The sequence below is a fragment of the Medicago truncatula genome, chromosome 7, assembly GCF_003473485.1.
Source record: "Medicago truncatula cultivar Jemalong A17 chromosome 7, MtrunA17r5.0-ANR, whole genome shotgun sequence".
Lineage (NCBI taxonomy): Eukaryota > Viridiplantae > Streptophyta > Magnoliopsida > Fabales > Fabaceae > Medicago > Medicago truncatula.
The window spans coordinates 33,940,195-33,967,694 of record NC_053048.1 but is presented as its reverse complement, the minus strand read 5'-3'; the positions used below and the strand labels follow the sequence as shown (position 1 = coordinate 33,967,694).

Sequence of the window (27,500 nt, the reverse complement as noted above, 5' to 3'; positions counted from 1 at the left end):
GACATTATCTCTGCAGTCATCAAAACACTTGCCTTCACATTAGTTAACCTTTTATCTTTCTCTATTTCTTCAATAGCAAAACCTGTATACCACATAAATGCATAAAGAACGAAGCTTGTTTATGAAGATAAATGCTATGACAAAAAAATTATTGGGTAACCATCATATCTAGAAAACATATTTGAATAGATGAGCTAGTAATTAAGTATAAACATATATTCATGTTACCAAGGAATATATAAAATGTGAAATAACCCAATGACATTGGAAAGTTTGGTGTTGAGGGTGTGGTTCACATTAGACAGAATGTTAAGCGCTTTGATCATTGTTGATTAACCAGATGGAGTTTTGAGTCATTTCCTCTATTTGTAATTTGATGCCATGCCATATGTAAGATTGACTATAATAACTAGAAATTGTCGTTGATATTCTATCAAATAAAAATTTACAGTAAAAGAAAAAAAGAAAAGGTGTTGTCATATGGTTAAAATCTTACACAAACTACGACGTTGTTGAAAATCTCGTCATTTTTAACTTTTCCTATCTCATAGGATCGTTTGCAAAATTAATACCCCTTCTTTAACTTGTTTTTGAATCCCTTCTTTATTTTAGGTTAATTGTAGGTTATGTAACAATGAAAAAGGATGATGGTTCACAAGTACACGTTTCAAAGAAAAAGACTAGAATAATGGGAAAAGACTCTCAAAGGAATAATGAAAATGTTAGAGAAACCCAAACAAGGTACAATTATAATGTAACCCACCCCCTTTTGATCTTCTTCCCTCTAGATTATCCGATTAAGATTGTTAATCTTTTATTTTGTCACTATTTTATATTCTATTAAAAATTGCTCTCAATAGAATTAACTTCGTGCAATTACGTAAAATGTAACTAATTCAATTCAATGTAAGAATTAAGAGAGATGATGGTAAATCCAAATGTGCATCAGATATTGATTATTTTGAATTGAAATATTTCAGAGTTTATTTAATTATATATTTCGGTTACAACTTACAAACGGAGAAATTAAACCATATTTTTTGTAAGAGTAACATCATCTCCTTTATTCTGTCTGTATTGGTTATTAGCACAAACCAAGTATTACTTATTGAATAAGCACCAACCCTTCAAGCTGCTCAATACTAGTTTATCCTGCAATTAGTAAAGTGAAATTGATATTAGTTTTCTTTATAAATCTATTACTTTTTTTAATACCTAAAACAAATATTGTAAATGTATATCAACACGGCATATTATATATATTTTATGGAATAATGTATATATGAAATAGAAAAAGAGGGTTGATGGTGAGAGATGTACTTGCTGCAGTCCATGCCAGGGCTAATCTCATAGCCTATGTTAGCACCACAGACTTTAGGGAGGGCAGCCAAGGCGGTAAGATCGAGTCCAGGTATGCCGATCATAAGGCCTTTGAGGCAACTGCAAACAGCTTGACGATCTTCGCGAGTTCTGGCTTGGGCAGTTACATCGAGAACTGCATCGCAACATGGTTGAGGGGGAGGTGGATTTGGGTATGCTACGTACGAAAGGCATGCCGTTAAAGTTATATCCGTATCAGGACATGTAATGACAGCATTGGCTAGTGGAATGCCCAAAACCAAGCATATCATAGCCAAACAAGTAACCTTGACAAGCATTGAACTAGCCATGATTTGGAAATTTTGGAAGAGGAAATGTAATTCAACTATTTTGGAAGAGGCGAATGAATGTGTTATGGTGCCCATCTAATTAATGGCTATTTATAGAGAATAGATGACAACTCAGCTTCCAATATTTAATATTTACTGTGCAAGGAGTGTTTTACCTACTATCAATATCTCAAGAGTAAACAAACAATCATTTGTATTTTATTAAATGTCATGTTGGATAAAATATTTTTGTTTTGTTATAATGATAGTTTTAAAAACCGGCTAAGACGGGCCCGTCGAATCAATGGGTATGTTAGGTCGAGCTATATATCAAATCAGATGCAATTAAATTTGTAAAAACCGACGATTCAGCCAATTTTCAGACAATCCCATTATTCACGGTTTAATACTAGTCAACAAATGAAATATGTAATATGTTAGTATATACATCTTCATTTTTGCATAGGAACAGTTCCTCAAAATTTTTTTTTTTTTTTTTTTTGCAGAACAACACATCGTCTTTCTTTGTTAAAAAAAAGCACATCATTATTAAATATAATATTTACACAATAATCATATATATATATCATCTCTCCCTCCCAAAAGAAAATATACATATATTTTTGTTTAGAAAATCTACATATAATATTAATATTAATAAATATGCAAAACAAAATCTATTTCTTTACAAAAAATTATAGCTATACAAATATTAATATATAAATTCCTTCAAAAAAAATATTAATATATAAATTAGGTTAAATTACACTAGAGGTCCTTTAAGTTTGAGGTTTGTAACAGCTTGACCCTTTAAGTTATTTTGGTCACACATAAGTACTTTAAGTTTGAGGTTCATAACAAATTGATCCTTTAAGTTATTTTGGTAACACATAAGTCCTTGAAGTTTTAGTCCTTCTGCCACATCATCGTTTTTGTAATGTTTGGTTAACTGAATGACTAAATCGAAAACGTTTACAAACTTAAAGGACTTACGTGTTACCAAAATAACTTAAGTGATTAATCTCTTACGAACCTCAAACTTAAATGACTTATGTGTGGCTAAAATAACTTAAAGGACCAATTTGTAACAAACTTCAAACTTAAAGGACCCCTGGTGTAATTTAGCCTATAAATTACATGTTAGTTTTTTTTAGTTTCTAAGTGGTTAGTTCATCATATGGGGTTATAGCTGCTGCTACAATTTCCTTTGTCTTTAAAAACAATGGTTCAATCATATTTAATCTCCTTAGTCATGTTGTTCAACCATTGACTCAATGATTCGACCATTAAACAATGATACAATATCTCTATCGAGATGATGATCGAGCCAAATTTTAAAGCTATGGTTATACTCTCTCACGATTATATTATTTTACGATATCAATGCATCATTAACGTTATTTTCTTATTATAATTTTTTATTGTTTATTTGTTTAATCTCTCTTTCACATGTCATTTATGAAAAATAATTTTATAATATTACTTATTACTATATTTTTTTAATATATGTGAAAATGTCAAAACAACTTATAATAATATATAGGAAGTGGATATCTAACGCGAAAGTCAAATATATATTTTTGTATTGGTAGGAAAAATAATTAATTCTTGGGAAATTATAAACACTTTACAATGTATGTGCAACAATCAAATAAAGTGAGATAAATGATTTTTCGGATAAAAAAATTAATTTGGATTCCCTTGAAAAATTAGTCTTTAATTCAAACTCGTGAACTACTGGAGCATAAATTATTTATTTAAAATTATTTGAATCTATTAATTGGTTACACAAATCAATAATTGATAAAATATGTAGTTTCTAAATATGGACAAATATCATAAAAATTATTATGAAAAAAAAAAAAGAATATTACTCATTTTTATGTTTTTTTTTAGATGTCATTTTCCTTTTTTGACAAAAAATAAAATGAACTTCATTTTATTTTTTACATTTTTTGCAGACTAAATAAGTTTCCTTATTTTCTATAAAGACTAATGTGAAAATTTACTCAATCTAAAAGATAAAATAAAAAAATGAATTAGCCCCAATTGGATCTCCATGGACGGGTACAACAGTCGTCTCCCCAAATTATACTACTGTATATCCATTGCTTGTGCTCAATAGGGAAGAACCCTCTAGCTAAGAAACACAAGGTGATTGATCCTCCTCCATCAAAATAAGTGGTTAAACCTTAGAATATCATTGGCAAATATACAAATAACAACATGCGTACTTAAACTCCATAAGTTTGTTCTCGTGAACTTAGTTCAGTTAGTATAGACAATGTATAATATATGTAAGGTTTGAGGTTCAAACCCCTATTATTAAAAAAACTCCATAAGTTTAGTCAAAAAATCCAATTGAATCAATTCCTTCAAATCCGTGGATTTGTCCCCAAAATTATTAAAACTAATCGAAGGATAATGAGGTAGAGTAGTGAAAATAATATAATAAGCTAAATCTTTATTTGATTGTGATAACAAATCGTCAATAAAAAAGAAATATTTCGCACAATGAGCAACATAAGCTAAATCTTTATTTGATTGTTATCCCACTTTATATAACTAGATATGATAAAATAAATATACAATAAAACATAAAATAAAATAGAAAAGACAAACATGCTAATAGTCGTCTTGATTTCAGTCTTTACGAGCTTAGCTCAGGTTTGTTATGTGTTCTAGGATCGGTTAAAGTATGAATTGATATTTGACGTATGTAGATTTTCTCAAACACGTGTGAATTTATTGATTCGACTAGTATCTATAATACTCAATCATGCAATTTTATTTGGGTGAAAATATTATGCTAATGCTTTTCTTAAAATCAAAAGTCAAAACCTCTAACTAAATTGAAAGAAATTTCTTATTATCTTAACGAAATAGTTTAGGTGAACTTTTTTTTCATTGTTTTTAATTTGTAGAAAGAAACCATTTAAGAATGGTGTTCCCAATGTTGTGTCTGCTTCTCAGTATGCCTTTATCAAGGGTAGACGAATTCTGGATGAGGTTTTGATAGCAAATGAATTAGTTGATGATGCGAAGTGTAAAAAGAAATATTTACTTATGTTTAAGGTGATTTTGAGAAAGCATATGTGACCATTATGGTCGGTTATGGCTCTTGATATTGCATTGGTTTGGTATTGTTACGATTTTACATGGCAATTTAAATACACATGCTAATCAGTTTTGTGCTCTTGCAGGTTTCTCAAGGAATTCTAGAACAGCTTTTACTATTATATGGGTTTTGGTCTTATTTGTTATATTGAAAGATCGCAACAGTATAATTTTCTAAAATCACATTGATCATCTTGAAGCTCTTCTTAAAAGGGTTAAATTTCAATCGTATTGGTGGTTGAAAGCAAACTTCATCATGTTTGCTTTTAACTATCCTTTTTAGAGACAAAACTGCCTATGTTGTTTACACTGTCATGTAATGTTTGTTTTTGATTTATGGTTGTTTATAGGCTTACTGTATTGTAATTAACATTTTTCAGCTCCCTTCAGCAGCACACCTTGTGCTTGAGGGACTGATTGTTTCTTTAATATATTTCATTTCTTAAAAAAAAAAAAAAAAAAACTTCTCATAGCTTATTTATTGACCAAATATTGTGTCGTACATGAACCGAACGTGAGCGATATATTTTTTTTTAAAATCAGATAATATAATAAGATAAAAATTACGTGATGAATTGCCTCTTTACATTTATGGGGACTTTTATTCACAAGTACTTGAAATTTTTATTGTAAATAGAAAAACGAAAATCGTGCAATGTTGAATAAGATTTGGCTTATATGCTCCCAAGTTATACTTCCACATCAACCGTCTTCATTCCTTCATATGGAAAGAGGATCTCTCTACCATTATTTCCCGTAGTTATTTTTGTTTTCCTAAGTCAAAAACTTAATAAAGATAAAATAAAAAACAAACAAAAAAAAGGTGAGGGATAAGCGTAACCCATGAAAAGAAAAAAACAATGAAAAGAAAAATAAAAAAATAAAAAATTTCCTCAATAAATTTTCAACCATTTTTTTCCTAAGAGTGAGTATTGCGTAATTGGGCTTCCTCTTGCATATTATTTTCTCTATTGTTTTAAAAATCTTTTAGGTCTAAGGCTCTTCACTTGCAGTAAAACAATTATTTAAATATCTAATAGTTTCACTTTCTTTTTCTCATCTTTATATATTTTAAGGTTAAATCTGTTTTTGTTCTCTATAAATATAACAATTTTTTGTTTTAGTCCCTCTATTTTTTTAAAACTTTTAATCTTCAAAAGTTTTCAATCATCACTCTTGATCCTTACTATATCAAGTCAACTCATATATCTAGCTTTCATATTTTTGAATAAAAAATTTCACAAACGTTTAGAATATTAGAAGAATTTCTTCAAAAAAAAAAAGAAGTTTTTTAACAAAATATAAATTAAATATGAATTATTTATGTTTTGTTTGAAATTCATATTTAATGTATCTGTTGTAAAATAATCAATTTTTTGGTGAGAGATTCTTATAATGTTCTTAAATATGAAGGCTATACAAGAGTTGACTTGAAAGAAGGGACTAAAAGTGGTGGCGAAAATTGTTTGGGGGGCTAAAAGTTAAAAAATAAAATCATATTTAACACATAATCTATATGCTTAATTTCTTTTACATCTTTATAACTCAAAACCTGTTTCTGAAATATCACTAATAATAGCATTTGATAGTACTAGCTAGCAACCATATAGCCATTGGATGTGAATTTATTTCCAAATCCGAATAGAGTTGAAGAGCATTCTCTCGTAACGCTTACTCACTCCAAGAACCTATAAGATGAATATTTTGGTATTATTTTCTCTATTTTTATGTGTTCGCTGAATCAAATGAGATAGATCTAAATATCTCGTGAAGAACATTCTCTTTGAAACATTCATCAACAAAGAAACTCAAATACCCATAGTTCATACAAACAAATAAATGGAAATTCAATCTCTAACTCTTGTGTATATAGAAAAAAAAATATGGTTGTAAGGGAAGAACTTATTCTAAGTGTCCTACCTAGTAAATAGTAAAACGAAAATCGTGCAATGTTGAATAAGATTTGGGTTATACGCTCCCAAGTTATACAATTCCACATCAGCCGTCTTCATTCATTCATATGGAAAGAGGATCTCTCCACTATTATTTCCCATAGTTTTATTTGAAGGATATTATTTCCCATAATTACTTTTGTTTTCCTAAGACAAAAATTTATTAAAGATAAAATAAAAAAAACAAAAAAAGTAAGAGATAAGCCTCCTAACCCATGAAAAGAAAAAAAAACAATGAAAAGAAAAATAAAAAACTAAAACATTCAATTCCTCAATAGATTTTCTACCATTTTTTAATGAGTGAGTATTACGAATTGGGTTTCCTTTTGCATATTATTTTCCCTATTATCTTAAAAATCTTTTATATCTAAGGCTTCACTTGCAGTGAAACAATTATTTAAATATCTAATAGTTGTCGCTTTCTCTTTCTCATCTTTATATATTGTAAGGTTAAATATGATTTTGTTCTGGGAGTTTTTATGATACATCCTTAAATTAAAGTATATCGGTACACCTATTTCATAAATCAATAAGTTATCGATCATTTTTCTGTAATAAAGAGATATTTATCAACTTTTATATTTTAGAAAATATTATTTTATAAGAAAAAATGTCAATTCATCCTTTATAAGAATCATACTAATTTTTTAACATTTTATCCAAAAATAATAATCAATATTCACTATTATGGGTATTAAAAATTAAAAAAATTTGAATTTTGATTTGCCGACACTTTTGAGAAATAAAATATAATTATTATAATTGTAACCAATAGAAAATATATTTTTTTCTAAAAAAAATAACTCATTAAACTATTCATTTAACATATGGGTGTGCTGGTACACTCAATTTTATTGAGTGTACCATAGAAATTGACTTTTGGTCTTTATAAATATAACAATTTTTCGTTTTAGTCCCTCTTTTTTATTTAAAAGTCTTAGTCCTAAAAGTTTTCAATCATCATTTTTGGTCCATACTATTAAATCAACTCGTATATCTAGCCTTCATATTTTTGAATGAAAATTTACAAAGAGGTTTAGAATATTATAAGAATTTTTTAACAAAATATAAATTAAATATGAATTAATATGAAATATTTATGTTTTGTTAGAAATTCATATTTAATTTATGTTTGTAAAATAATCAATTATTTGGTGAGATATTCTTATAATATTCTTAATTGGCACAATTTCCAACACATAATTTATACATTTGGTCCCTTAACATGTGTCTTATGACGCCTCTTTTGGAATAGGTTGCCTACGAAGGGTAATTTGTTTCGACAGGGGATCATTCACCATGATGATCAGATGTGTGTCGGTGGATGCGAAGTGCAGGAAACTGTTGATCATTTATTTTTAAATTGTGGTATATTTGACCAACTTTGGCAAATGGTTCGACATTGGCTATGGGTTTACACAACTTTACCGTCATCAATTATGAATCTTTTTATGCAGTTAAGTTCAACTTCAGGCTATGGAAATCGGAGGAAGTCTTTTATGTCTTTGATTTGGTTTGCGACATCTTGGGTCGTATGGAAGGAAAGAAATAACAGAATTTCCGTGGTGATGAGAATACTCCTCTTAAGCTATTGAAAAACATAATTTTTTTCCTTCTGGTAGCATAAGGCAAAATTTACAATTTTCCCTTATCAGTTTCATGATTGGTGCCTAAACCCTATGTCATGCTTGGGTGGTGCTTAATTTTTGTTAATATTTTGATTAAACTCTCATTGTCAAAATATTAACACCTTGTGCTGGAGTGTTTAATCAACATATCCCTCCAACCCACAAAATACAATGAGAGTTTAGATGCAACTTTTGATTGTCCTCACAAGTTAATTTTGAAATACGATAATTAGTTGACGATCAAACGGGAGTCAGGCAGTGGCGGATCTCTTTGGTGGTCGGCGAGAGCCACGGTATCCCCAAGATTAAGTTATATAGTATAATAGATGTACTATATTAGTAAGATTTCACTATTGCAATGGTAAGGGGGTGCGAGAAATTGCTTAGGGTCGCGGGTTCAACCCTCCACTCTCTTCTTTTTTACATATTTATTTCCTACTTTTAGATCAAAAATATGGTTAAAACAGAAGAATATTGAAACCTTATGGATCATAGCGGTCATGTTGCTGGTGAAGTAGAAACTTGATGAAACTTTTTATGGTTTTGAGCTTAAAGGATTGTTGTGACATGTTGATTTTTTCAATTTGATTTATTTTGTTGAAGTTCTTTAAATAGATGTATATAATCGGGGATCATCTATATTGGATCAATTGTGAAGGTTGGTGACTTTTTTTATAGGTAACATGGAACTTACTCTTATATAGTTATCATGATGTATCTTAGATGATGACATAAATCTATCTATACAATTTAGCCGGGTCAAGGAAATGTGCTATGCTTATGAAGATTTGTAATTTTTGAAATCAAACATGGATATTGTTTAGTCGCTAAAACTACGCACATTGTACTCGTATTATTATTTTTCAGATGAGGGATGAAATCCTTATGAGTGCTTATTTTTCTAATGAATGAAGCCATCATACTAGAAGAAAAAAGACGGGGAGGGTCTCATAAAATACAAAATTTGCATACGCACTCTTAATTTCTTTGATAACTCAATGGATTTTGGTCTTTAAATGAACCTTCATCCTTCCATGACCGCATCAGGCCACAATTGTGTGTAAACCCACATTACGATGCTGCAACGATTTTAACATAGTCGGTGCAAGAACCACATCACACCGAGTCAAGATGCAGCAACCCGATGTAGTGATCATACAAAGTACTTATCTATCTGACTATCTTCCATTTTTCAGTTTTCTGTTTGGAAAGGAATTAAGAGAGGGTTCAAATTGGAGAACATGAAACTGTGGTAAATGGTTAGTGATTTACGTCATTACTTCAAACTGTATCTTTTTTGAGAGAACTTTAAACTATATTTTGTCTCTTTATTTTTCGTTAATTTTTTTCTGTCCAATTCTTCTATTTTCCTTTCTTTTCATACAAGCGTTTATTTATTTAGGTTAGACATAACAAGTAGAGCATAACATGGCTTTGAGAGAATTAGGATTTGAATTCAAGGTGTTTTGACTAGATTTAATTTGATTATTGCAATTCTCAAATGTGTAACGTATGCTTGCTCCCAACAACTACAACGAATAACTATCAACATCGAAGTAGAGTTCTTTGTATTTTAGTTTTAGTTAACAACATGACGTCGCACTCTATAATGATATACCGATGTAATTCTTTTTCTTTGCTTTCTTCTTCTACTATGAGACTATTTTAAATTTCCTGAATTTAGATTGGATTTTTCATCTAAATGTCCTTTTCAATTCAAACTGTTCAATTGTAGTATTCATTAATGCACTTTTTTTTATCTTATTTTGTTAACCTCATGAATCTTCTTTTGAAAAAAAATCACATGAGTATGCTTTAACAGGGTGATTTATGGCAGTTTCACTCTCTTTCTATTTTACAATTGCTAATGAGAATTGAGGATTGAGCGGCTCTATTGTTTTTCTTCTCAGGACAAAAAAAAAAAAACCAATGAAAATGGGAGTATGGACGTTCCAAATTACAATTGCAAGAGACGTTTCATCCACAGATAAAGACGAAAACATGACAGGGTTTCATCAAGTTTCTATCTTTCTTATCCCTTTTATCATCTCTCAAAGGAATAATGAAAATGCTTGAGAAAATCAAACAAGGCACAATTAAAAAAAAAATGTTGGTCCATTATAATGTAACCCGACCCCCTTTTGATCTTCTTCCCACTAGATAATCCGATTAAGATTGTTAATCTCTTAATTTGTCACTATTTTATAATCTATTAAATATTATTCTAAATAGAATTAACTTGGTGCAACACACAGGTAGGCACTACAGTGATAATTACTGTAAAATGTAACTAATTCAATTCAATGTAAGAATTATGAGAGATGACAGTACATCCTAATGTCCATGATTATTTTGAATTGAAATATTTCAGTTTTTTTTTTAACCTAACAAAGTAGCTAGAAAATACAAAGGAAGGAGGGGATGAAACCAAAACCTCCTTAATGAGGAACAAATCTAAACAAGGGTAACCCTAGCCTATTTTTGCCGTATTCAGCCCTAATGCAATCAGGGATTTCCGTCCAAACTTTAAAATTGCTAACATTAAAGCCGAAACTAGCTAGAGTGTTCGCGCATTGATTACCCTCCCTATAAGTATGAGTAGCCATAAAATTCATGCTAAGGGTTAAATGCAAACAGTTCAGCCATATGTTTCTTAATCTCCAAGGCACTAAAGAGGGATTTTTGAGAGCCAAGAAAATATTTCAGATTTTATTTAATTATATATTTCGGTTCGACTTACAATCGGAGAAATTAAACCATTTTTTTGTAAGAGTAACTTCATCTCCTTTATTCTGTCTATATTGGTTTTACCACAAACCAAGTATTACTTATTCATTAAGCACCAACCCTTCAAGCTGCTCAATACTAGGGTACCCTGCAATTAGTATAGTGAAATTGATATTAGTTTTCGTTATAAATGGTTCTAAAACACACGCGCAAATATATATATATATATATATATATATATGCACACTCATGCATGTGTGAATCTTTTTTAATCACTAACATATATTGTAAATGTATATCAACACGGCATATTGTATATATGAAATAGAAAAAGAGGGTTGATGGTGAGAGATGTACGAGTTGCAGTCCATGTTAGGGCGAATAATATAGCCTATGTTAGCAGCACAGAGAATAGGGACGGCAGCAAAGGCGGTAAGATCGAGCCCAGGTATGCCATTCATAAGGCCTAAAAGGCATTTGCAAACCGCTTGACGATCTTCGCGAGTTACAGCTCGGGCAGTTAGGCCGAGAACCGCAGTGCAACATTCTAGAGGGGGCCATTGAGTTGGGTGTGCTACGTACGGAAGGCATGACTTTAAAGTTATGTCCGCATCAGGACATGTAATGACAGCATTGGCTAGTGGAATGCTCAAAACCAAGCATATCATAGCCAAACAAGTAACCTTGACAAGGATTGAACTAGCCATGATTTGGAAATTTTGGAAGAGGAAATGTAATTCAACTATTTTGGAAGAGGTGAATGGTTGTGTTATGGTGGTGCCTATCTAATTAATGGCTATTTATAGAGATTAGAGAATAGACGGCAACTTAGCTTTCAATATTTAACATTTACTTTGCAAGGTGTGTTTTACCCAAGATCAATATCTCAAGAGTAAACAATCATCAAAATAAAAAATAAAAAATATATTCCCTTTGTATTTTATTGAATGTCATTTTGGATAAAATATTTTTGTTCGTTATATTGATAGTTTTAAAAATCGGCTGGTCGAATCGGTGGGTATGTTGGTTCTATTAAACTGGTAAAAACTACTTGGAGTATAAATTATTTGAATCTATTAATTGGTTACGCAAATCCATAATTGATAAAATATGTAGTTTCTAAATATGGACTAAAATATTATAAAAATTATAAAAAGACTATTACTCTTTTTTATGTTTTTGTTAGACGTCATTTTTATATTTTGACAAAAAAAAATTGATTTTCTTTTTTACATTTTTCGAAGACTAAATAAGTTTCCTTATTTTAGACTAATGTGAAAATTTACTCAAATAGTGAAATCTAAAAAAATAAAATAAAAAATGAAATAGCCCCAATTGAATCTCCTTCATTGGTACAGCAGTCGTCTCCCCCAAGTTATATTGTATATCCATATAAGTGGGAAGGGCCCTCTAGCTAAGAAACACAAAGTGGTTGATCCTCCTCCATCACAACATGCGTACTTAAACTCCATATAAGTTTAGGTTAAAAATCCAATTGAATTAATTCCCTCAAACCCGTGGATATGTCCGCAAAATTAAAAAAAACTAATCAAAGGATAATGAGGTAAAGTAGTGAAAATAATATAATAATAAATCTCCCTTGAGGCACTAATCAGAGTGAGGGTAAACAAATCGCCAATAAAAAAGAAATATTTCGCACTATGAGCTCCACTTTATAACTAGATATGATAAAATAAACATACAATTAAACATAAAATAAAATGGTAAAGACAAACATGTTAGTAGTCGTTTTGATTTGAATCTTCTATGATTTCTTTGTTGTGTGTTCTAAGATCGGTTAACGTATGAATGAATTGGGGAGTGTAGATTTTCTCAAACACGTGTGAATTTATTGATTCGACTAGTATCTATAATACTCTATGCAATTTTATTTGGGTGAAAAAATATTATGCTAATGTTTTTCTTGAAATCAAAACCTCTTAAAAGATTTTTTTTTTTTTTTTTATGGTGGCTGAGGTTCGAACTCCGAACCTTGCATATATTATGCATTGTCCATACCAACTGAGTTAAGTTCACGGGGACACTGAAAGAAATTTCTTATCATCTCAACAAAATATTTAAGGTGAATACATCTTTTACTTTTATTTAATTGTTTTTAATTTATAGGAAGGGTGAATACCAATAACTTCTCATAGCATATTTATTGACCAAATATTGTGTCATACTTGAACTGAACATGAGCGATATATTTTTTTGAGAATTAAATAATAAGATAAAAATTAACGTGATCAATTGCCTCTTTACATTTATGGAGATTTTTATTCACAGGTAATACTTGAAATTTTTATTGTAAATAGTAAAACGAAAATCGTGCAATGTTGAATAAGATTTGGCTTATATGCTCCCAAGTTATACTTCCACATCAACCGTCTTCATTCCTTCATATGGAAAGAGGATCTGTCTACCATTACTTCCCATAGTTATTTTTGTTTTCCTAAGTCAAAAATTTATTAAAGATAAAATAAAAATAAAAATAAAGTGAGAGATAAGCCTAATCATGAAAAGAAAAAAACAATGAAAAAAAATAAAAAAAAAATTCAATGGATTTTCTACCATTTCTTTCCTCTTTTTTTTTTTTTTTTTTTTAAGGAACCATTGTTTTCCTATGAATGAGTATCAAATAATTGGCCTTCCTTTTGCATATTATTTTCTCTATTGTTTCAAAAAATCTTTTATTTATAAGACTCTTCACTTGCAGTAAAATAATTATTTAAATATCTAATAGTTGTCGCTTTCTATTTCTCATCTGTATATATTTTAAGGTTAAATATGATTTTGTTCTCTATAAATATAACAACTTTTTGTTTTAGTCCCCCAAAGTTTTCAATCAGCACTTTTAGTCCCTACTATTAAGTCAACTCATATCTAGTCTTCATATTTTTGAATGAAATTTTTTCAAAAGGTTTAGAATATTATAAGAATTTCTCAAAAAAAAAAAGAGGATTTTTTTAGAAAATATAAATTGAATATGAATTACTTATGTTTTGTTAGAAATTCATATTTAATTTATGTTTTGTAAAATAATATTTTTTTTTTGTTAGAGATTCTTATAATATTCTAAAATATGAAATCTACACAAGAGTTGACTTAAAAGAATGGACTAAAAGTGGTGGTGAAAATAGAGGGATTAAAATTAAAAATTTGATATATTTATAAAGATAAAAACATATTTAACACATAATCTATATGCTTAGTTTCTTTTACATTTTTATAACTCAAAACTTCTTGTTTCTGAAATATCACTAACAATAGCATTTGATAAGGTCATACTAGCTAGCAACCTGCATAGCCATTGGATGTGAATTTATTTCCAAATCAGAATAGAGTTGAATAGCATTCAACACTTCATCACTCCAAAAACCTATAAGATGCATATTTTGTTATTCTTCTCACTATTTTTATGTGTTAGCTGAATTAAGCGAGATAGATCTAAATACCTCATGAAGAGTGTTCTTTTTGGAACAGTACTCTTCAACAAAGAAACTCAAATATCCATAGTTCATAAAAACAAATAAATGGAAATTCAATCTCTAACTCTTGTGTATATAGAAAAAAAAAATCGGTTGAAAGGGAAGAATTTATCCTGTGTGTCCAATAGATTCCTAGTGGAAATATTATGATTGTGGAAATTTAGTAATTATAATATGGTAATAATTTTTTTTATTAGTTTGAATATTAGGACTGTGATAATTTCCCACACACGCATATATATATATATAATTTTCTTTTTGGCAAAGGTGTTTATATATATATATATATATATATATATATATATATATATATATATATATATATTTCTTAATGACAAACGTATATATGTATAACTTTTTTTTTTCGAGGGATAGTAAAAATGGTATATATGTATAACTTTTTTGAAGGAAGGTATATATGTATAACTTAAAAAGTAACTTTTTGGATAATTCAATAATATGTAGGAGTTTGATACAATAGATCCACTCATTTTCATGAAGGTCTATTTTAGCAATCAGCACCTTTTCACTTGGACATAAAGACCTTTATTTTTATTTTTTTTGACGAATTAAAATTAAAGGACACAACTGTAATTGTCAGTTTTTCTTTTTTTTTCTTTCTATTTTTTTAATATCCCTTCTCATCTCGTATATAACGCGTTTCTCTTAGTTTTTGTTATCCCTCTTCCCTCACCATTTTCTCTGTGTTTTTCTTTTCTAATCAACAATCTATCTTCTCTTGAAATCTCCTGAGTTTTTTTTATTTCTTTTGTTCAATCGTATTTTCGATTTCATCTTTACACAGAAAAGGAACCGATGAAACCCTATATTCCAAAATGATATCTAGATTCAGTCGCCGCCATGGGCTGTTTTGGCTCCGCCCATTTCAGCTGCGTCATCTACGCAGAAACGTGTTGCCTTCCTCAACTTCCACAACTCGATTTTAGTTGGTTGGTTGAATTTTATTCAATTGGTTGTACAATTTTTGGAAATAATTCTAAAGTTTGGAAACAAGATCGTGATTTAGGAGTTGCAGTTTGATACTTAACTTTTGATTGATAAAAATAGTGAATACGAAGAATTAGCTAAAGTGATGAATCCTCTAATATCTGTTACAACACCACAACACCTAACAAAGATGCCACCACCTAAACATAAAGCACCAAACAAATTACATGCATGTCACCCATACAATAAAGAGGATGTCTCCACAAATCGTGAAAAGACTCCCAAAAAAGAATAATGAAAAGGTTAGAGAAAAACAAACGAGGATCGTTAAATTTTTTGCTTGTTCAAAACCTATAGAGAACGGTTTTCCTCTCTATATTTATATTTTTTATTAATATAATATAATTGTTCTATTTTATCACATAGAAAAGAGAACAATTTAATTAGTATATGTCATTTAAATAAAAAGAAATTCAACGAGAACGATTTTAAGGTGTAGCTTTAATGGATAAATTATAAAAAAAATCCTATTATAATTTCTCCCTGTAAGAACGAGTATCAACCAATGTGCTGCAAAAAAAAAAAAAAAAAAAAAAAAAACTAAAAATTGATGTATTACAACAATGAAATTTATAACTTTTGTCTTGATATATTATATCAAAAAAAAAAAAAATTACACAAGGAAAAAAAAGGCGTTGTCATATGGTTAAAATGTTGCATGCCACACTGTCACTTTAATTTTAGCGACCTCCACCACATAAACTACTACGTTGTTCAAAATCTTGTCATTTCTAACTTTTCATGTCTCTCGTAAGATTGTTTGCCAAATTAATATCACCCCTTCTTTAACTCTTTTTCGAATTCCCTTCTTCATATAGTGGGTCAAGTGCCCTTACAGTTTTCGCTAGTTGTGGGTTATGCAACTTTTATTATATATTCAATACATTTTTTTTTTTGAGAAGTTAAACTAACCCCCTCAATTTGACATCAGAGAGAATCAAACCTGAGATTTTGAGAATGAGCATACTTTCAAATTCCAAGTCAATATTACTAAGTCAATCCAAGTGGGTTATATCCAATACATTTTATTGTTAAAAAATATAAAAGCCTATATTTGTAGGGAGTATGTCAATAAGGTTATTGAAATTAAAAGCAATATCTAGCAAAGAAGTGATGTTGAATTTGCTATTAAGTTGGGTTCGATTGAAATAGTTACTAGCTATAGCTAAAGCCATTTATTGCAAACGTTCACACTCAAGGTTAGCTAATAATTTTTTTTTTCTGACCCTATTGTTAAAAAAAAAACATATCTGACCCCCTATGAATATTATTCACCAAAATGACCCATTTTTTTTTTTGTCCTTTTCCCCATTCCCGACATTTAAAACGGCGGGAATGAGCCGCCGCTCTGACACATGTCAAATCATGATTGATCGACTGTTTTTTTTATTTTAATTTTTTTCCATTACCGCCATTTCAAATGGTGGGACTGATTTTTTATTTTTTTTTCATTTTTTGTTTTTTTGGGCAACATTTGTTTATTTAAAACACAAATAATAATGATAAATAAAAACATATTAATTTATTTGAACACATAATACATAATGTTATTAACTACCGGTTATTTATACTCGGACAATTTCTCCTAATATGACCGGTATACTGACACAACCCACACTGTCTCGGTGTCGGAGTCATCTCTACCACCTCCTCGTCCATTTCAGTCCTTATGCGGGTACTATTGGGTCGACCTTTCTTTAGTCTTCGCATGTTTGGATTATGACAAAGCACGGGACCGTCATATGGGAGTCAATAACTTTTGTCCTGGACTACTTTGAAGGATGTGTTGTAGATGGAGTAAACACTCTCGTTTTTGAACACAGCTGGAATAAGGGTTGTGTAGTCATGGCAAAATGAAGAACACGCGGCTATGACATGGGAACAAGGCAAATGTAAAGCTTAAAATTTCCCACAATCACACCACCCCGCTCGTAGGTCCACCATGAAAGTTCCCATTGGCCTTCCCTCCCTGTAGTTGACGGTCTCACGGACTGAGAAGGTATACCTTTCTCGGTCAAACTGTTCGACATAATGGATGTTAGACTTAACAGTGTCATCCTTAATCGCATTTTGGCAATATTCACTGAACAAATCTCCGAAACCTGCCCTTGCAAACGCTTTTTGAGTCCTATCAGCAAAGAGACATGCCAGCCTATAGTAGGTTGATTGAACTATAGGTGTAACAGGTAGGTTGTGTGTTCCCTTAAACACAGAGTTCCACGACTCAACGATGTTGCTTGTCATGTGGCCCCATCGTCGACCCTCGTCATATGCTTGAGTCCATTTTTCTTTCGGAATATTGTCCACCCAATCTAATGCACGCTGATTTTCCTTATAGATTACACCACGATAGTAATCAAACAAGGGTACGTTTAGGGCATGTTTTGCACGTTAAGAAAAAACAATTAGTTAGATAGTGAACCTATTTAATAATAACACGATATAAAAAAAAACTGTAACATAATATCCTTACCCATATTATTTACAACATCCTTAAGATCTCCATCCTTGATTGTCCTCATGAAATTCTGCTTAATGTGTCGAATGCAGTACACATGAGCTGTCGGAGACCATGCAGACAGATATTCCTTTTGTGACGTGCCGCCTTCTTAGATTTTTCCAAAAAAACTCCAGCCCTCCTTTGTCTCACCTTCGACAAGCGCAAAGGCGATTGGAATCGTTTTGTTATTTCCATCTTGTGCTACCGCAAGCAACAATGTCCCTTTCTACTTGCCATACAACCACATCCCGTCGACATGGACAATTGGTTTGCAATACTTAAACCCATGGATGCATGGATAGAAGGCCCAAAATAGACGATGAAATTGTGTCTCTCCATTCTCGTCAATTTGCGTTGTTAAATCAAAGACGGTCCCTGGCATTGTCTCTTTCATCACATTCAACCATTGCGGAAGATCATTATATGATTCCTCCCATTTCCCGTAAATAGATTTGATGACAGCGTTCTTTGCTAACCACGCCTTTCGATATGTGGTTGTGTAGTTAAACTTTTCTTTAATGTGCGCAATGATCAATTTTGGTGTTACCGAGGCATCTGCATGCACAAGTGTTTTGATGTTTTGGCTTATAAGTTTGTAGTTGAGCTTGCGATGATCTTGTGACATTAAAGTCGATGTGCAATTGTGTGGACCCATCATGGTCCCAATCTTCCATTTGCCACTCCTTTTTCTAAAGGAAGCTTTCAACTTAAATAGACAAGTCTCGAGGGTACATTGAATGACATATCTTCTTGGATCTGAGTGTATAACATCGTAATCCAGCGATTGTCGGATGTGGAAAGACTTGATTGCATGCGAACAATCTTCTTTGATGTGAAATGTCATTCATTGCTCAATAGCCCCATCGATGCGAACAATCCGGCTGGTCGAATCGGTGGGTATGTTGGTTCTAGCTATATATCTGATCGGCCATGTAATTAAACTGGTAAAAACTACTTAGTATAAATTATTTGAATCTATTAATTGCTTACGCAAATCAATAATTGATAAAATATGTAGTTTCTAAATATGGACTAAAATATTATAAAAAAGACTATTACTCTTTTTTATGTTTTTGTTAGACGTCATTTTTATATTTTGACAAAAAAAAATTGATTTTCTTTTTTACATTTTTCGAAGACTAAATAAGTTTCCTTATTTTAGACTAATGTGAAAATTTACTCAAATAGTGAAATCTAAAAAAATAAAATAAAAAATGAAATAGCCCCAATTGAATCTCCTTCATTGGTACAGCAGTCGTCTCCCCCAAGTTATATTGTATATCCATATAAGTGGGAAGGGCCCTCTAGCTAAGAAACACAAAGTGGTTGATCCTCCTCCATCACAACATGCGTACTTAAACTCCATATAAGTTTAGGTTAAAAATCCAATTGAATTAATTCCCTCAAACCCGTGGATATGTCCGCAAAATTAAAAAAAACTAATCAAAGGATAATGAGGTAAAGTAGTGAAAATAATATAATAATAAATCTCCCTTGAGGCACTAATCAGAGTGAGGGTAAACAAATCGCCAATAAAAAAGAAATATTTCGCACTATGAGCTCCACTTTATAACTAGATATGATAAAATAAACATACAATTAAACATAAAATAAAATGGTAAAGACAAACATGTTAGTAGTCGTTTTGATTTGAATCTTCTATGATTTCTTTGTTGTGTGTTCTAAGATCGGTTAACGTATGAATGAATTGGGGAGTGTAGATTTTCTCAAACACGTGTGAATTTATTGATTCGACTAGTATCTATAATACTCTATGCAATTTTATTTGGGTGAAAAAATATTATGCTAATGTTTTTCTTGAAATCAAAACCTCTTAAAAGATTTTTTTTTTTTTTTTTTATGGTGGCTGGGGTTCGAACTCCGAACCTTGCATATATTATGCATTGTCCATACCAACTGAGTTAAGTTCACGGGGACACTGAAAGAAATTTCTTATCATCTCAACAAAATATTTAAGGTGAATACATCTTTTACTTTTATTTAATTGTTTTTAATTTATAGGAAGGGTGAATACCAATAACTTCTCATAGCATATTTATTGACCAAATATTGTGTCATACTTGAACTGAACATGAGCGATATATTTTTTTGAGAATTAAATAATAAGATAAAAATTAACGTGATCAATTGCCTCTTTACATTTATGGAGACTTTTATTCACAGGTAATACTTGAAATTTTTATTGTAAATAGTAAAACGAAAATCGTGCAATGTTGAATAAGATTTGGCTTATATGCTCCCAAGTTATACTTCCACATCAACCGTCTTCATTCCTTCATATGGAAAGAGGATCTGTCTACCATTATTTCCCATAGTTATTTTTGTTTTCCTAAGTCAAAAATTTATTAAAGATAAAATAAAAATAAAAATAAAGTGAGGGATAAGCCTAATCATGAAAAGAAAAAAACAATGAAAAAAAAAAAATTCAATGGATTTCCTACCTTTTTTTTTTTTTTTTTTTTTTTAAGGAACCATTGTTTTCCTATGAATGAGTATCAAATAATTGGCCTTCCTTTTGCATATTATTTTCTCTATTGTTTCAAAAATCTTTTATTTATAAGACTCTTCGATTGCAGTAAATATATAATAGTTGTCGCTTTCTATTTCTCATCTGTATATATTTTAAGGTTAAATATGATTTTGTTCTTTATAAATATAACAACTTTTCGTTTTAGTCCCCCAAAGTTTTCGATCAGCACTTTTAGTCCCTGCTATTAAGTCAACTCATATCTAGTCTTCATATTTTTGAATGAAATTTTTTCAAAAGGTTTAGAATATTATAAGAATTTCTCAAAAAAAAAAAAAAAAGAGGATTTTTTTAGAAAATATAAATTGAATATGAATTATTTATGTTTTGTTAGAAATTCATATTTAATTTATGTTTTGTAAAATAATTTTTTTTTTTGTTAGAGATTCTTATAATATTCTAAACTATGAAATCTACACAAGAGTTGACTTAAAAGAATGGACTAAAAATGGTGGTGAAAATAGAAGGATTAAAATTAAAAATTTGATATATTTATAAAGATAAAAACATATTTAACACATAATCTATATGCTTAGTTTCTTTTACATTTTTATAACTCAAAACTTGTTGTTTCTGAAATATCACTAACAATAGCATTTGATAAGGTCATACTAGCTAGCAACCTGCATAGCCATTGGATGTGAATTTATTTCCAAATCAGAATAGAGTTGAATAGCATTCAACACTTCATCACTCCAAAAACCTATAAGATGCATATTTTGTTATTCTTCTCATTATTTTTGTGTTAGCTGAATTAAGCGAGATAGATCTAAATACCTCATGAAGAGTGTTCTTTTTGGAACAGTACTCTTCAACAAAGAAACTCAAATATCCATAGTTCATAAAAATAAATAAATGGAAATTCAATCTCTAACTCTTGTGTATATAGAAAAAAAATATCGGTTGAAAGGGAAGAATTTATCCTGTGTCCAATAGATTCCTAGTGAAAATATTATGATTGTGGAAATTTAGTAATTATAATATGGTAATAATTTATTTTTATTAGTTTGAATATTAGGACTGTAATAATTTGCGTGTATAACTTTTTTTTATGATAGAGAGGGCTTCCTCCCATATATATGTATAATTTTCTTTTTGACAAAGGTGTTTATATATATATATATATAGGGCAATGCTACAACACATCCACCCTCTTTTATGAAGGTGTGTTTTAGCATTAAACACCTTGTATGTTTGGACAAAAAACCCCAACATTTCCTTTTTAAAAACAAGTAAAATGAAGGACAATTTTGTAATTCAACTTTTTAATGTCAATTTTTTATTTTTTATTTCACGTCTTCTCCTCCGATCTATTTTCATTTTCTTCACAATCAAATTATTTTACTGCAACGGCACTCCAAAAAAAAAATGTTAGTTTCTGTTTCACTCTCACATCCTCCTTCTCAACTCTCACATCAACATCCTCCATTTCCATCTGCTTCCTCGAAACCGTGAAAAGGCAATTTCTATTGGATTCAATCTCACGGTCATGAGAAAAACGAATTAGTGATCTGCCGAATCCTCCGTCTTCAACGATAAAAACTGGCCTTTCCGATGGCTTTTGTCTGCGATTTGGAATCAGTCCAAGGAAACGCCACCACCACCAACCGGTGATCCATGAAATTGTTCAAATTGCAAACTGTGTGTGTTTTTGGAATTAATAAATATATAAAAAAACAAATTGTGTTTATTTTCATTCAAATGAAAATCGAAAGAAATAAGTGAAAAAAATATAAGATTGTTGAACCTAGTTGGTTTTAGCACATGATATTGGCAGAAATAGATCGGAGGAGAAGAGGTGAAATCAAAAATAAATAAATAAAAATTGACATTAAAAACTTGAATTACAAAATTGCCCTTCATTTTACTTGTTTTTAAAAAGGAAATGTTGGGTTTTTTTTGTCCAAACATGGAAGGTGTTTAATGCTAAAACACACCTTCATAAAAGAGGGTGGGTGTGTTGTAGCATTGCCCATATATATATATATATACCTATTAATAAAGGGAAAACTTAGTTTTGGTGTAGCCTATTTTTTTTCCAATTACACCCTCCCTTTTTAATGAGAATTTCACATTTTACCCTTGAAAACTAAACAACAGTTTAGTAAATTTGAGATTTCCCTTTCTTAATTTTAGTAACCGACTACATCTCCTTCTCTCCTTTCACGTTTAATGTCAAAGACTCAAAGTCTCAATCTTTTCCCTAGAAATTTCTGGTTTGTTCTTTTAATTGATCATTTTAATTTTATGCTGATTCAATTGGCTTCTCATTTTGATTAATGCAATTTTTTGTTATGTTTTTCGTTTATGCTTCTCATTTTAACATATTGTGTGTAGTTTTTCCTTTATGCTTTGTTGATTATGGGTGATGGGTATATGTGTGATACAAACAAGAGATATGAAAATAGGTAAATAGTTTAGAACATGAAAGGGTGTTTGAAATTATGGATCTCTGCAAACTTTTTCTCATATTTTTTAATGGACATAACTGCAGTAGGGTATCAATAAACAGTTTATACAAACTATGAACCATTTATCTTCTTCATTTTCTAGGCTATTGATATGGCTTATTGGTTTAAACTTTTGATTTTTTTTTTTTAATTTATAACAGAGGAGGATTCAGGATATGGTGATGCTAAGTCAACATTTACACCACTCAACAACCATAAATGTCTTGCACTTTGTAATGTTAAAGAGATAAACGAGGGTGCAAGAGAAGAAGATATTATAGAGAAGACAAAAGCAGAAGGATGACTGCGGAACCAGCGAACGCGCATTGGAAATCTGTAGCAGTGAAGGTACATTAGGAACCGCGAAAACAATAAGGGTTACACAAGGAAAAACGTATGTTCCCTCTGTTCAATTTTTTCAGTTGCTTTTTCTATATCCCTCCCTTTTCATTTTTTTTCTCTCTAGACAAATACTCAAATTGCTGTTACAATATACTAATTATACCAAATACGCCATTGAAATTACTTTGTTTTTTCTGTTCTAATATTTACTTTTATATTTGTAGGGATAACTGATATGAGGCCCTTAATCAAACAAAATTAAATTGTCTCACATACAGAATAGAATGTGAAGTTGAAACATAGAGTTTAATCATAAAATTGATTTTCTCATCATGTAGAGGTAGCAATTATTCAAAACATTAATAATCATATGCAACTGGATATGATTTCCTGTATATTTCTCTCCCCAACAATCTCTCTCACTTCTTTCATGTGTTGCAATTGAAGTTTGAATGATAAAGAAATTAGTTCTACACTTAATGCCCTCAGAGACAATCTGCATTCTCAATTTTTCTTAAATATTTGAATCTGAACCATAGTTAAATCAAGTTTGGTGTTAAATTGCATTTCTATTTGCCATTTCGTTGGTTTATTATTCCATTATTCTCAATTTTCCGAGAGCTATACGGGAACCAGTGTGTTTATTTATTTTAATCTCTTGAAGTCATTTACATGATTTCGTTTTCTCGGTAAACATTATCAAGATTTAGTAGTTTGATTGCCACAATCCTTAGAGTAATTTTTTAAGTAATAAATTGCTCACAAATATAGCAGGCGTGGGCGTAATTTTATCACAGGTAAATTAACGACTTCAACAAAAAAAAAAACAATCACATTTTATTTATACTAATTCATCTACCATTATTTGCTACCATGTGTTTTATTTTGTTTATTGTTTACAAATATGACATGCTTCATGAGTGTTATCTTTTAGAAATTATTTGTTTCTATATCAGGTAAATGTCCAGTAACAAACATGTTAAGGCAAAGTATTCATGGACCATTGGAGCTCAATGCAACACGTGTCTGTTTTGATTCATTGTCGTTGATCAAATTCATCTCTATCATTGGATCATTATTGTTTTTTCTTTTCTATTTTTTTCTATAGGTTGTTTCTATGAGAAAATTAAGGTTTGGAAATTATGTAGATTATTTATATGGGACTGCACAATCTCATGGCCTAGGATCCATGGAATAAAATGCGCAAGCAGCAGTCAACAATCAAGATAATAGCAAAAGGAATAAGACGAACACAAAATGCAAGAGATAGAATACAAATAAAGCATTTCGAGTATTTAAAAGAACAGTTATGTGTACATTTGTGTTAGAATCAAAATTGTATAAAGAAGATTGGTAAAATATATACACTTAAGTGCAATAAGGAGATGACAAAGACCCAAATGAATCTTAGCCAAGTGGGGGATGGATAGCTCACTTAGTTGAGTTAAGGGATTAAATGAATTAAAGATATATCATGATCTTCAATATTACTCTATGTTTCTTTCTAATGGTGTTAAATAAATTATTATAGTATTTGTGTATGACATACTATATATCAATTTATACAAAGAAACATAGTCAAGTATATACATACATTAACACGGTAGAAAAAGCGGACAGACGGGCACGAGAGTGTCCGTCTGGATGCTAGTATTTCTTAAGGACAAAGGTATATATGTATAACTTTTTTGAAGGAAGGTATATATGTATAACTTAAAAAGTAACTTTTTGGATAATTCAATAATATATAGGAGTTTGCTGCAATAGATCCACTCATTTTCATGAAGGGTCTATTTTAGCAATCAACACCTTTTCACTTGGACATAAAGACCCTTATTTTTTTTTTTGACGAATTAAAATTAAAGGACACAAATGTAATTGTCAGTTTTTCTTTTTCTTTTTTATTTTTTTAATATCCCTTCTCATCTCGTATATAACGTGTTTCTCTTAGTTTTTGTTATCCCTCTTCCCTCACCACTTTCTCTGTGTTTTTCTTTTCTAATCAACAATCTATCTTCTCTTGAAATCTCTTGAGTTTTTTTATATCATTTGTTCAATCATATTTTCGCTTTCATCTTTACACAGAAAAGGAACAGATGAAACCCTATATTCCAAAATGATGTCTAGATTCAGTCGCTGCCATGGGCTGTTTTGGCTCCGCCCATTTCAGTTGCGTCATCTACGCAGAAACGTGTTGCCTTCCTCAACTTCCACAACTCGATTTTAGTTGGTTGGTTGAATTTTATTCAATTGGTTGTACAATTTTTGGAAATAATTCTAAAGTTTGGAAACAAGATCGTGATTTAGGAGTTGCAGTTTGATACTTAACTTTTGATTGATAAAAATAGTCAATAAGAAGAATTAGCTAAAGTGATGAATCCTCTAGTATCTGTTACAACACCACAACACCTAATAAAGATGCCACCACCTAAACACATAAAGCACCAAACAAATTACATGTCACCCATACAATAAAGAGGATGTCTCCACAAATCGTGAAATGTTGGAACATATGTGGAAATTGAGTAATTGACTAAACACAAATTCCCACAATGGGTAGAACTAGTGTAGTGTGAATTGAAAAAAGTGGAAGTCCCACATCAGATGGATCACACATTAGTAGTGTTTATATAGTGGGGGTGTATCTCTAATTAATGGGGGTACATAATTATGTGAACGAAGTAAGCACTAGAGAAAAATATATATTGATATATATTTTATTATATAGAAATGATAAATTAAATAATTAATTTAATCATTATTAGAAAGTGTTTTCTTAGTCCCCAAGTTTTGCTAAAAATATTTTGGAACGCAATCTAGAATATTTTAGAACCCAATCTAAAATATTTTAGTACATGATCTGAAATATATTTTGATACTCAATAATATATTTATGTATTGAATAATATATTTTTGTACTCAATATGATATATTTTGAGACTCAATTTGAGATATTTTTGTACTAGATCTAATATGAGAATTACTTGCTCCCAAAGTTTCTCACTTATTAGTTGTGAACTTTCTCTATAAATAGAGAGCTCACATAGTGCTTTCGATACACCGAAATTCACAGTTGATGCTTCCTGTGCTTTTCCTCTCTTCTCCCTCCTTCAACTTGTGTTGACAAGTCCTTCTCCTTTTTTCTACTCCTTTCTGTCCCTTCAGAATTAAGAGTGTTCTTAAGACCATAGTCCATCGTCGGTTTATTATCCTTTCGGAAATAAGAATGGTCTTAAGAGCATAGTCCCTTCAATTATTTATGTCTCTTTAGAATAAATAATATTTTAAGATCATGGTCCCTTTTTCGGTATAATAAAGATGATCTTAAATATATATTCTTCTTCAATTCTTGGAGAAATTGGATGTTAGAATGGTAGCAATATCATATATGAGTGGTCATAGTACCATAGTTGGAGAAGTTAAAATTAGAATGGTGGTAACACCATATTTGAGTGGTCTCAACACCATAATAGAATGGTAATAATACCATATTGGTTTCAGTATTAAATAGTGGTCTTAGTACCATATTAGAGGGTGTTATTTCTCGAACGATCATATACGGTGCAATATTTAATCGAACAGGTGAACTGGGCTGTTTTATCCTGGAGGCACACGGTTGTTAGTCTACCTTGCACAATTTCGGGTAGTGCCGTGATTTGTCTTAAAGAAAGCGACCTGGTCGTGACTCAACCCGGTAGAACTTCAAGAAGACTCAACATGGTAATATCTTCGGTGGTGATTTCGACTTTATTAAAAAGGTACGCTTCTGAACTCGAAAAACAACAATTTACAACATGAAAAGACTCCCAAAAAAGAATAATGAAAAGGTTAGAAAAAAACAACGAGGAACGTTAAATTTTTTGCTTGTTCAAAACCTATAGAGAACGGTTTTCCTTTCTATATTTATATTTATTATTAATATAATATAATTGTTCTATTTTATCACATAGAGAAGAGAACAATTTAATTAGTATATGTCATCTAAATAAAAAGAAATTCAACGAGAACGATTTTAAGGTGTAGCTTTAATGGATAAATTATAAAAAAATCCTATTATAATTTCTCCCTGTAAGAACGAGTATCAACCA

General features: G+C 30.4%; 2 protein-coding genes and 1 long non-coding RNA gene across 5 annotated transcripts; 1 reads left to right on the top strand and 2 right to left on the bottom strand.

The window, feature by feature from the left end:
• Positions 1–1,036: 1,036 nt before the first annotated feature.
• Positions 1,037–1,755, bottom strand: LOC11426656 (non-specific lipid-transfer protein 1). Its single transcript, XM_039827438.1, has 2 exons — positions 1,321–1,755; positions 1,037–1,152 (listed from the first exon to the last, which is right to left on the bottom strand). The coding sequence occupies exons 1-2, from the start codon at positions 1,743–1,745 to the stop codon at positions 1,143–1,145; spliced, it is 435 nt and encodes a 144-aa protein (XP_039683372.1). The 5' UTR covers positions 1,746–1,755; the 3' UTR covers positions 1,037–1,142.
• Positions 1,756–10,858: 9,103 nt separating this feature from the next.
• Positions 10,859–11,859, bottom strand: LOC11432560 (non-specific lipid-transfer protein 2). The gene is made up of 2 exons (XM_024771580.2): positions 11,431–11,859; positions 10,859–11,221 (listed from the first exon to the last, which is right to left on the bottom strand). Exons 1-2 carry the CDS (start codon positions 11,778–11,780, stop codon positions 11,212–11,214), a joined length of 360 nt encoding a protein of 119 aa, XP_024627348.1. The 5' UTR covers positions 11,781–11,859; the 3' UTR covers positions 10,859–11,211.
• Positions 11,860–22,640: 10,781 nt separating this feature from the next.
• LOC120576869 (uncharacterized) lies at positions 22,641–24,920 on the top strand. 3 transcript variants are annotated; one of them, XR_005642951.1, is made up of 3 exons: positions 22,641–22,836; positions 23,232–23,464; positions 24,369–24,920. It is a non-coding gene; the product is annotated as an uncharacterized lncRNA (long non-coding RNA). The 3 variants fall into 3 exon arrangements; XR_005642950.1 differs by having other exon boundaries at positions 23,637–24,920; XR_005642949.1 differs by having other exon boundaries at positions 23,232–24,920.
• Positions 24,921–27,500: the final 2,580 nt, after the last annotated feature.